At 48.0% G+C, this 11,809-nt stretch overlaps 1 protein-coding gene across 1 annotated transcript in view; it reads left to right on the top strand.

Annotated features, from left to right (window-relative positions):
* The window catches only part of LOC142586974 (uncharacterized), a 16,043-nt gene extending 4,935 nt beyond the window's left edge, over positions 1–11,108 (top strand). Inside the window, exon 3 of the mRNA XM_075697845.1 lies at positions 10,435–11,108. Within this exon, the coding sequence (XP_075553960.1) occupies positions 10,435–10,982 (548 nt within the window). The 3' untranslated portion in view covers positions 10,983–11,108. The remainder of the gene's footprint in view (positions 1–10,434) is intronic.
* The last annotated feature ends 701 nt before the right edge of the window (positions 11,109–11,809 follow it).

Genomic DNA, 11,809 nt, shown 5'->3' with positions numbered 1-11,809 from the left:
ATGAACGACAATCTTGTGGGCATCATTAAGGAGTGTGCAATAGAAGTCGGAGGTAACTCCGTAAGACAGGATACCGGTAAGCTATCGCAGGAGACGAAAGATCTGATCAAGAAAGGCCAATGTATAAAAGCCTCTAAGCCTACAGCTAGAATAGAACTGGCAGAACTTTCCAAGTTAATCAACAAGCGTAAGAACTCCCATAAGGAAGTATAATATGGATGGAATTGAACAGGCTCTCAGGAACGGAGGAAGCCTAAAAGCAGTGAGGAAGAGACTAGGAATTGGCAAGAATCAGATGTATGTGTTAAGAGACAAAGCCGGCAATATCATTTCTAATATGGATGAGATAGTTCAAGTGGCTGAGGAGTTCTATAGAGATTTATATAGTACCAGTGGCACCCACGACGATAATGGAAGAGAGAATAGTCTAGAGGAATTCGAAATCCCACAGGTAACGCCGGAATAAGTAAATAAATCCTTGGGAGCTATGCAAAGGGGAAAGGCAGCTGGGAAGGATCACGTAACAGCAGATTTGATGAAGGCTGGTGGGAAGATTGTTCTAGAGAAACTGGCCACCCTGTATACGCAATGCCTCATGACCTGGAGCGTACCGGAATCTTGGGAGAACGCTAACATATCCTAGTCCATAAGAAAGGGGACGCCAAAGACTTGAAAAATTATTGACCGATAAGCTTACTCTCATATGCCTACAAACTATTTACTAAGGTAATCGCAAATAGAATGAGGAACACCTTAGACTTCTGTCAACCAAAGGACCAGGCAGAATTCCGTAAATGCTACTCAACAATAGACCATATTCACACTATCAATTAGGTGATAGACAAATGTGCGGAATGTAACCGACCCTTATATAGCTTTCATTGATTATGAGAAAGCGTTTGATTCTGTCTAAACCTCAGCAGTCATGGAGGCATTACTCAATGAGGGTGTAGACGAGCCGTATGTAAAAATACTCAAAGATATCTATAGCGGCTCCACAGCCACCGTAGTCCTCCATGAAGAAAGCAACAACATCCCAATAAAAAAAAGGCGTCAGGCAGGGAGATACGATCTCTTCAATGCTATTCACAGCGTGTTTACAGGAGGTAGAGACCTGGATTGGGAAGAATTCAGGATAAAAGTTAATGGTGAATACCTTCGTAGCTTGCGATTCCCTGATGATATTGCCTTGCTTGGTAACTCAGGGGACCAATTGCATTGCATGGTCACTGACTTGGAGAGGCGAAGCAGAAGAGTGGGTATAAATATAATATGCAGAAAACTAAATCAATGTTTAGCAGGCTCGAAAGATAACAGCAATTTACAATAGGTAGCGAGGCACTGGAAGTTGTGAGCGAATACATCTACTTAGGGCAGGTAGTGACGGCGGATCCGGATCATGAGACGGAAATAATCAGAAGAATAAGAATGGGCTGGGGTGCGTTTGGCAGGCATTCTCAGATCATGAACATCAGGTTGCCATTATCCCCCCAAAGAAAACTGTATATTAGCTGCGTCTTACTAGTACTCACCTACGGGGCTGAAAACCGGGGGCTTACGAAAAGGGTTCTACCTAAATTGAGGACGACGCAACGAGCTATGGAAAGAAGAATGATGGGTGTAACCTTAAGGGATAAGAAAAGAGCAGATTGGGTGAGGGAACAAACGCGAGGTAATGAAATCTTAGTTGAAATCAAGAAAAAGAAATGGGGGGCATGGGCAGTACATGTAATGAGGAGGGAAGATAACCGATGGTCATTAAGGGTTACGGACTGGATTCCAAGGGAAGGGAAGCGTAGCAGGGGGCGGCAGAAAGTTAGGTGGGCGGATGAGATTAAGAAGTTTGCAGGGACGACATGGCCACGATTAGTACATGACCAGGGTTGTTGGAGAAGTATGGGAGAGGCCTTTGCCCTACAGTGGGCGTAAGCAGGCTGATGATGATGATGATGATGATAATGATGATGATGATGAGGACCGAAGCTATTTCAGTAGAAATTACCATGGCAGATAGATGTGTGCTGCTAACGCCGTCACCAGTGGAAGCGTGGGCGGTTATCTGGCATGAATGGGCACCTGTTCTCTGCTTTGAAGTTCCCACCGTCGGGACGTCACTTCCAAAATAATGCTGAGGTGGAGGAGGCTGTCCGACAAGTCCTTGCTTCGTAGTGTTCCGAGTTTTACCACAGCGGTTTCTTTAAACTGATTGCGGTGGCGACTATGTCGTTTGTGGCGACTTCGTGGAGTACTAGTGCAATGTGTGTGCATAGTTCATGATGGCAAGCTGTGTTTGGTGCCATGGTGTGTTCATAATTCCGAGGTGTAAATAAATGACAAAACTTGCTTTCGCAACGCCCGCGTAGATTAAGTAAATAATATTAAGTTCTTTCTGGAATGAACATCGCGACAGTTCGGATTGTACGAGACCTATAAAGGCAACCCTTTCTGGTTTTATTAGCAGCGGCGTCAGTACAGATAATGCAGTGATTTACAAAAACACTGGTGTCGAATGCAAGATGTGTTCATTTCTGTGTTTCTTGGTTTTCTCACAGAGGGTAGGGGTGTTGGTGGTGAAACTTTATTCCCGAAAAGGGTCCTGATGGACACCCGACTGTTCGTCATGGTGTAGAGGGCATCTCCCCCTTCGGAACGGGGAGCCCTAGGTTCTCAGCCCCTTCGCGGGTCATCTTGACAGCCTAAAGTTCGTCTCATAGCTCGCTGCCCCTAAGAGCGTCGTTCCACTTATTCTTTTCTTCTAGATAGGAGGCCTGCGTCGCGCATCCCCACATGTGTCCGAAATTCACGTGTCCACCGCACTGTGCACAAGTGAATGATCCGTTGTATTCCTGGTCGATTCGGCTCAAACGCCTAGGATTGGGGTACAAGTTCGTCAGGAGCAAGCAGAGAGTGAATGACTGCGCTAGGTTAAGTCCCTTGTTTCGACGATAGAATGCTCTACGTCCTAAATAGAAGTGCTTGTTGAGCTTATTATATGTCTGAAGTTGATCTTTAAATGCCTTAGGAGGAGACGAGAGGGTCTGCAGGGGAGCGCGGCTGGAAAGTCCTCGCGCGGTCCTATGAGCGGATTCGTTAAGCTTCATCTGTCCCACGAAATCATCCATATGGACTGGGAACTAAACTATAGAGTGGGGACTAATGGATCTATCTTTGAGACACTTCGAAACCTTCGCATCTACCACTCCCCTAGGAAAGGCACGAGTGGCTATCCTAGAATCGCTATAGATTACGGAGCGCAGTGGATGTAGCAGAGCGTGTGCAATGGCCATTTGTTTGGTCACCTCCGGATTCATGGTGTAAACAGAGACTGCGGTACAGGTTCGTTAGGGGGCGTCTATTACGGCTACCGAAGAAGCTTCGCGACGGAAAACCTGGGTGGTGTCTGCGAAGACAGCATGCGTAGCAGCCTAGGGAAGAAGAACCTTCGTGTGGGCGAGCCTTCTCCCTTGGTTAAATACGAGGTTGACGTGCCTGGAAAAGAAACGAATCACAATCGCGTCCTCGATTTTTTTGCTGAGACGTCTGGCGTTATCCTTTTCGTGTTCAGTAAAAGTAAAACAACCGGACGACCTCCGCTGTGCGCTGAGCCTCGGCGATTTCAGCAACAGTATTGCTGAAAACGTGGACTCCTAGTTTCGTGGACTCCTAGTTTCGAAAAGAGCTCTGTGGGTGCGTTGAACGGTAGCCTAAGGGCTACCTTGGAGACTCCATCGATAATGGTATCGATGCATTTCTCTTCTGTTTTCTTTCCATCGAGCATAGCCGCAGCATAAGTAATATGATAAAGCACGAAAGTGTAAGTGAGCCTAATGGCACCATCCTCGCTCGTGCATCCATTTCTATTGATAATACGTCGAAACATTCGTAGACCATCCTCCACTTTGCCAGTTATCTTTTGTATCATCAAGCTACTGGATCCGTTATATTGAATAGTAAGTCCTAGGACTCCGGTCGACCCTAGTTCAGGGATGCAGTTATCATTAATACCCAAGAGCACGATATGACGCCAACTATCTTGCTCCCAGCCCTTTGGTTTTCGTCCTGGCCTGGAAGCACGGTAGAAGAGTAATTCTGATTTCCTCGACGAGCATTTCAGGCCCGCTGGAGAGAGGCGGAGTTCCATGATCCTAAAAACCTTCTGCATTCGAGCCCCCAACTCTCCCTCGCTGCCCCCAGCGTTCCATAGAGTAACATCATCGGCATAAATGTTGTGTTCAACCCCCTCAAGGCCCAACAATGTTTTCACAGTTGGTAATCTAGTGGTATATTGCACGAGTCACAAAAAATTCAGCGTCTAATTCAACATAACGTTAAGGTTTTAGGTTGAGAAAATAAAATAGCCCGCAGCCGTCGAAACAATACGAGGAAAGGACAATAGTTGATTGAACCTACAAAATAGCGTTAAATGGCCTAGTATAGTCGTCTTCTTACTTGAAATACTGCAGGAAAAGCCACTACACCATAGGAATGATTTGGACATTTGAATGGAAGATTCCATAGAAGAATAATGCAGCATTGCGGATTTTAAAAAAACATATTCTGGCTCTCATGTCTTCCACAATCGCCGCCGTGTTCGCAACCTTGGCTCAGCTACATTTGACGATTTAATCGCATGAAGAAGTTCATTTTCTCATGTTTGCTACCAGAAAGAAATGTGTTTGAGTCAGAGCTATCAATGTGAATTTCGTTTTATGTGACTTGGATGTGAGGAAAACCCTTAACCCTAGGCAGCGGTAGTACGTGCCTAATCACGCTTCGAGGTCCTAATTCCCCACCTGAACGTATCCTGTATTATGGCGGCGTACTGCGCCCGCGGGCGTTCAAGCCTTCCGTTGTGCACTGCTACTCTTGCTTTAGACAGGGACACATGAAATCATCCTGCCCCTACCCACCCGAGGACGACACCATGGAGCCTGAACGTCAGCATCGTCTAGATGCGGCCTATGCGAAACAAACGATCATGACATCCCTTCCACGACGTGTCCTACGAAGTTGAAGGCCACTAAGAAGGCTCCACAACACCATTCTCGGCAGCCAGCAAGGACCCCTCGAGATCGATCAATGAAACAAATCCCTGTGTGCAACCTTTACGCCGTTCTGGCCTCGCGTGAAGAGGACGCTAGCCAGGTGACAATAGCAAGTAGAGCGACAAGTGATGCTCCCACTCGTACCTATGGCGCAGATGTTAGGTCGTCCGCTTCACGACAGCAACATGCATCACAATCAATAGAACACACCCCATTTCCTTTGGCAGACGAAGAGTTCGAGATCGACGCTCGCCTGGCCAACCTTGAAAAGGAAATCCAACGTCTTAAGGAACGCCGTACAGTGCTCCGGCGTCGTCATGACAGAGCGCAACCGTCGCATTCGCCGTCACATTCGACGTCGACGTGTAGTCCTGATCATATGGCAAACCCGGCATCTGTGTCGAAATATCTTTCGCACCAAGAACTCCTGCGCTTCGTTGCGCAACAGCTCCAGCATCTCACCTCGGTTCTACTGCCCAATCTTAATCTATGATGGCTGCTATGTCTTCATGTGCGCCAGAAGGCACCTTTCAATGGAACTGTCGCGGCATCGCGGGGAAGGTCGGAGAGCTGCATCATCGTCTCAGATATGGGAAGCTGCGTGTTTGGGCTCCACTGCTTCAAGAATCCAACGGCCTGCCACCCATTCCAGGATTTGTGGCATACTCATCGCCTTCAATGTTGGATCGTAGGAGTGCTACACCCGATGTCCCTCCAGGAAAGGCTACAGCGTATGTAACATGCACTCTTCATCAGACTCGCGTTGATCTTTCACGGGGGTGTACTCTATGGCAAGAAGTCATGGCCGTATTGGTTCGTCTCCAACGCACGGACGTTATCATCGTTTCGTACTCTGCCCGCCCCTACACCGTTCGTGCGGCTCGGTTGTATCTCGCCTGGCTGGCGTACCTACGACAGAAACATCCTCGTTGCCCCATTATGGTCGCAGGAGATGTTAACGCACCCCACACCACATGGGGATACGCTATTTCCAGTGCGCGTGGTGCATGTGTGCTGGACACATTTATGGACGCCCAATTCACTCTGCTTAATAATGTGTCAGTGCCTAATCGTCGGCGGGACCACCCTCGCGCGCCGCCACACTCACCGGACTTATGTTGGTGGCGAGGAAGGACGACCGTCTTGTGGTCATGTGAAGCCGACTGCTGGGGTAGCGACCATCATCCGATTCACCTTGGCTTATCTTCGGGCGGAATAGGCTGCCTTCGCCGACTATGTCGAGTGGTGGACTGGGATTGATACAGGGCGGTATCAGAAAGCAATGTATCGAACTTCATGCTGGACCCGCCCCATTGTCTTAAGGCGGCATTAGTTGAGGCGATACGTACGTCGTGCGTTGATGAATCGCGAACCGCTCCTGATTCGCAAGTTCTGCATCTCTGGGCGTCGCGCCGCCAAACAGAACTTGCATCAGAACGTGACCGTGCATCAAATATCCTTCGCTTAGAGGCCTAACGCCTTACTGCAGTAGCTCGGCGCCATGAACACCACTTAGAACGTGGCCGCTGGATGAACTGGCGCTCTTCTCTCGGACCTTCGTCGTCCAATGCCGCCATTTGGCGCACTTTCCGAGTAATGAAACGGGGTCGGCGCCCTCCAGAGCCCACTGCCTGCACGCTGTTAGCATCGGGCCAGACACAAGCAGTATTCGCAGAAACTGTCGCCCACACCTTTTTTCCGGCTTTGGACACAGCACCGCCTCCCTTCGTTGTTCAAAGCTGCCTTCCCGCAGACGCTCTCCGACATCGATCTGCGCTCTCTGACATCGAGGGTATACAAGCTGTATTCACTATGGCGGAGTTTTTAGCGGCAATAGACCTGTCGTAGCCATGCAAGGCACCAGGACCTGATGGCATGCCGTATGAACTTTATAAAAACACGGAAGGCAAGGTTCTCGAAGTGCTGTTGGGGGCCATAAACGAAGCTCGGGCTACAGGAATCATTCCCGATTCTTGGCGGCATGCAGAAATGGTCCCTATTCCCAAACCCGGAACAACCAGGATAATATCGCTCATATGCGCCCAATAGCCCTAACCTGAACGTTAGGCAAGCTGAAGGAGCGTATGCTCGCGACGCGTATTACATGGTGGCTCGAGTGGTACTCATGGTATCATCCTGGCCAAATCGGGTTCCGTGTCCATCTAGGCGCAGAGGATGGCCTTGCGTACCTATCTTGTATGGTTCTCATCTGAGGCCGCTCCCGAAGAATTCGCACGATTCTGGCAATGGATATTCGTAAAGCGTACGACCATGTGAGTCACGAAGCAATTCTCGGAATTCTCCATTGGCTTCAGTTCCCTAGCCTGTCTGCACATTCGTCGAAGCCTTCCTGTGCGCTTGCACCTTCTCCATTCGCCTCACTGGCCAAGCAGCAGGTCAGTTCGTCGCACATCGGGGTGTCCCGCAAGGATCTGTGCTCGCACCAGTCCTTTTCAATATTGCTCTCCTTCCACAAGCTTGGAAGCTAGTTACGATACATAATGCACAGCACATAATGTAGGCAGATCACTGTCCCATCATGTCAGACCCATTACTGTCTGGTCAGTTGATCCTAAAATCTGCCACCAAGAACAAGCGCTCCAAGAGGCCCTAAACATAATGCACAACTGGTGTGCTCAGACAGGCCTTGACATTTTCAAGGACAAGGCGACGTACATGTCAGAAGCGAACAAGTATGGGCGCCGTCTGCTGGCGCTCAGGCCTCTTCAGTTAACTCTGGATCTGCAACCATTACGCGAGGCTTCAACTGTCCGTGTACTGGGCCTTGAAATGGATTTCTCCGGATCTGCGGCACCATGGGTCAAGAATGCAAAGAAACACGCCGCAGAAACGATACAGTTGATACGTCGGATTGCGAAGAAATCTGGCGGAGCGAGCACCAACATGGCTCGCCTTCTTGTCCGTTCTGTATTGCAACCACGACTCGTCTACAGAGCCCAGTTTCGTCCTCTCACGAAGGCCCAATGGGCTCGCCTTGAGGCCATTAATAACGAAGCCATGCGGACCATAACGGGACTACCACGTCTCACTCCGTTGCCAACCTTACAGGCCGAGACCCAACTCAACACTATTGAAGAACTCGTACACCAACGTCGATGCGCGCGCGCCCTAAAGCCATCATATTTCTGCTCGGCTGCTTCACTGGCCCGGTACATGGGACACGAAATAGACAATCCAGCATCTACGAGACCCGATGCAGCTCCTTGGAAAAGGGCACAATTAAGTGACAATAAGCCTCTTGGTCGTCTATATAGCCCGGTTCCTCGTCAGGCGAATGCCCATGTTTCCCGCCTTCATCGCGCCGATGACAATCAAGACGATGTGACTTTTGTAGCATACACTGATGCCAGTGTTAATGGCACTATGGTTCACACAGCTCTCGTGTGTCCATTGATGCCAGAGGCAGGCCAGACGTGCTCGTATGTTGCCGATCCTGCACCACCGGCCCACCTTGCCGAGCTCGTTGCCATACGAGATGGCTTGGCCGCGTTGCTACCTACTCTTCAAGATACTCGATACTCTCAACTCATCATTCGCACAGGCTCTACTCAAGCCATCCACGACATACGTAGGCTATCTCGGTCCACTCTATTCTCAGATAGCATTCACCGTCTTGCTTCCACTACGAATATCCTCATACTCGTCCAGTGGGTGTCTCGAGCAGCCCTGCCGGGTCTCCTTGAAGCAGATATGGCAACTCACTGACAGATTACAACATACCCACTTCCACATTTTCCTGAAGACGCCTGTCGACGACTGATCCGGGAAAAGGAAAACCTCTGACGTACCACACGAGCTCACATACCTCCATATGGGTCAGACCTCCCAGGTGGGTTAAGCCGCCGAGAGGAGGTTACGTTAAGGAGGCTACGTGTCGGGGACGCGCTCACCCCGTCTGTGATCGCTCTCTGGCCACAACAGTACCATGGTCCTTACGGCTCATCGTGCCCATTTTGCAACACCGAAATCCAAAATGTGACAGTTACAAACCTATTATGGACGTGCACAGGACTTCATCTAAGCCATCTCCGCCACCTCCGGGCAACAGGCCTTCTGCCTGGCCGCCCTCCCGATCTTGAACGTTGGATTTATGGACCACATCATCGTTCACTCCTAGATTTTTTGCACGAGTCGGATCTGTTCAAGTATTTTTAACATCTTTTCGCATTATGCCTAAAGGCATGCTTTCGAATTAAAAAGGACCCGTGCCATGCTCAAATTTTGTTGAAAGTATATACGTCTTGTAAAGTCGTCAGTTACAAATTGCAAATTGCAATATCTGCTCTAAAGTAAATATTGAAAAAAAGAAAATGTTCCATTTGGCTATTAGTCGATTATGCATTTGTATTTCTCGTGAGAGTGATGCATGCGGCTTCGAGCAAAACTGCTCAAATACTACAAATATGGTTTCTACCTACCATGGTTGCTTAGTGGCTATGGTGTCAGGCTGCTAAGCACGAGGTAACGGGATCAAATCCCGGCCACGGCAGCCGCATTTCGATGCGGGCGAAATGCGAAAACACCCATGTACTTAGATTAAGGTGCAGGCTAAAGAACCCCAGGTGGTCCAAGTTTTCGGAGTCCCACAACACGGCGTGCCTCGTAATCAGAAAGTAGGTTTGCACGTAAAACGCCATAATTTTTAAAAAAATATAGTTTCTCCCACAAAAGTTCGTTAAGCATTTCATAAAAGTTATAAAAGATCACCACGTAAATTAGAAAAAATGGAGAAAGATGGTGTGCGGTGGCGGAAGCACGTGCCTACATACATACATACATACATACATACATACATACATACATACATACATACATACATACATACATACATACATACATACATACATACATACATACATACATACATACATACATACATACATACATACATACATACATACAATGAGCAGCCAGTGTAAAAATACCTCCCCCCAACCACCCTCGATTAGAACCACGAGCCAAAGTACCAATCTATTTGCTGTGTCAAAAAAAAAAAACAAATGCTCGTGGTAGAAAGGCACTAAAGTGGGTTTTTTGGGAAGAGAACAGTCGAAAAGCATCCGTATATTGGCAGACCAAATCAGTCCCCTAAACTTGAGAGGCAGGCGTGCAGATTTTGCTACCGCGCTAGTACACGTCTATATCTTCTTCCTGTAATCCTTAACGGACACCTACGTGTAGCTACTACCGTTTTCGAGAGATTTAGCAAAATGAAATATAATTCAGGATTTCTCTGCATGCCAACATTTTGACTAGGGCAGAGCCCTACTTGTGCTATGGTGAGGCCAATATTAGCTCGAGGATGGCGTTGCATGAAACTCTTTCGCTGAAATGAGCTAAGCGCTTCCTGCTGCGTTTCCCTTTTCAGATGATCCATGTGACTTCACAGACATCCACTTAGACGACGAAATGTTTTCCACGCTGCTGGCCAAGCTCCCGGAAGGCGTCGAGTACGGCCCGCAGAGGTTCCACACTCTCCTCCCGGGAATCAATGTCGGTGGATTGACTGTTCATGGCCTGAGCAAGCTCCGCCAATTCGGGCCCCCAATTCCTTACTGCGCCAAAGGAAAGCGCATGGTGCAAGTGGACTTCTACAATGCTGAACCTATAGATTTCGCCGCGCCATGGATGGCTTGCTCAGACGATAAAGGAAAGCTCATTCTTCGCGCCCAGCACACGCGGTTCACAGCCCAATTCACCATTGCCGAGTCCTCTGGCGAAGGCGTGAAACTGGAATTCGAGCGTGCACTTCCTGTTACAACGCACACCGTGCGCATTGTTGTCGAAGGTATTGGGCACGGCGCAAGCGCCTTTATTGAGGCTCTGAGCGCGCTTATACCAAGTGTCCTTGAAGGAGCTTGGAACGCCCAATTTTTGGATAATCTTGACCGGTCCTTCCGTATGGCCCTTGAGTGACATAAGCTGAAGGAAACAAATTGGTGTCGCCTCACTGAAACTAAACGCGAAAACACAACGAACACGGTGTTCTAATAATATTGCTTTTGTTCTTTTCAAGAAAAATAATAAAATCACTTACGTTTACGAAGTGCCTTGGTTTTACGTTTCTATACGACGTCGTATCACCATTGAGCTCCCATAGTATGTCGGAGTTGTATGTGCTAGTCTGGAGCGAATATTCAAAAAAGTGCTCGGGCACGTCAGCTGCCGCCATTTTCTTGATTCTGGCGGAATGTCGGTGCACATGTGTTTATTTATACTACTCCGGTTTCCGCAACAACTTTAATGGAACCGATAATTTGCGTACAGTAAAATTGGGTACAACATAAGTTTACCGCTCAGTAAAACTTTTATTTGAGGTGTGTGGCGATAACTGGAGAATTTTCGCACACAAAGTTCTGTAGAAAATTACGGAGCGATTGACAAATTAGATAGTCGTGAGCGTTTGTTGAAGTATCATCAACGGCTTACATTTTTCACTTATTGTCTTCTAGAATACAAGACACACGCAATTCCAAGTTACATAAAATTTGTCCTATTTCCCTCTGCACTTGCGGTGGGATTAGGACATCGGCAAGGATGAATTGAACAGGTGAAAGGAAATGTTGCAAGGTGTTCTAAGCTGGCAAATTTTGCACGCTGACAGCAAAATTGCGAACACAAATAATGACTGCGAATAGAAATAGCCATCGTAATATGGCATGTAATAATCTAAGAGAGTCAATGAACCATTTTCTCTTTTTGCCTCAACAAAATTAAATCTTGTTGTTTATCGCCCTTTGATG

Source organism: Dermacentor variabilis, chromosome 7 (assembly GCF_050947875.1).
Source record: "Dermacentor variabilis isolate Ectoservices chromosome 7, ASM5094787v1, whole genome shotgun sequence".
Taxonomy (NCBI): Eukaryota; Metazoa; Arthropoda; class Arachnida; order Ixodida; family Ixodidae; genus Dermacentor; species Dermacentor variabilis.
The sequence above is the reverse complement of the archived record's forward strand: the minus strand, read 5'-3'. Positions and strand labels throughout refer to the sequence as shown.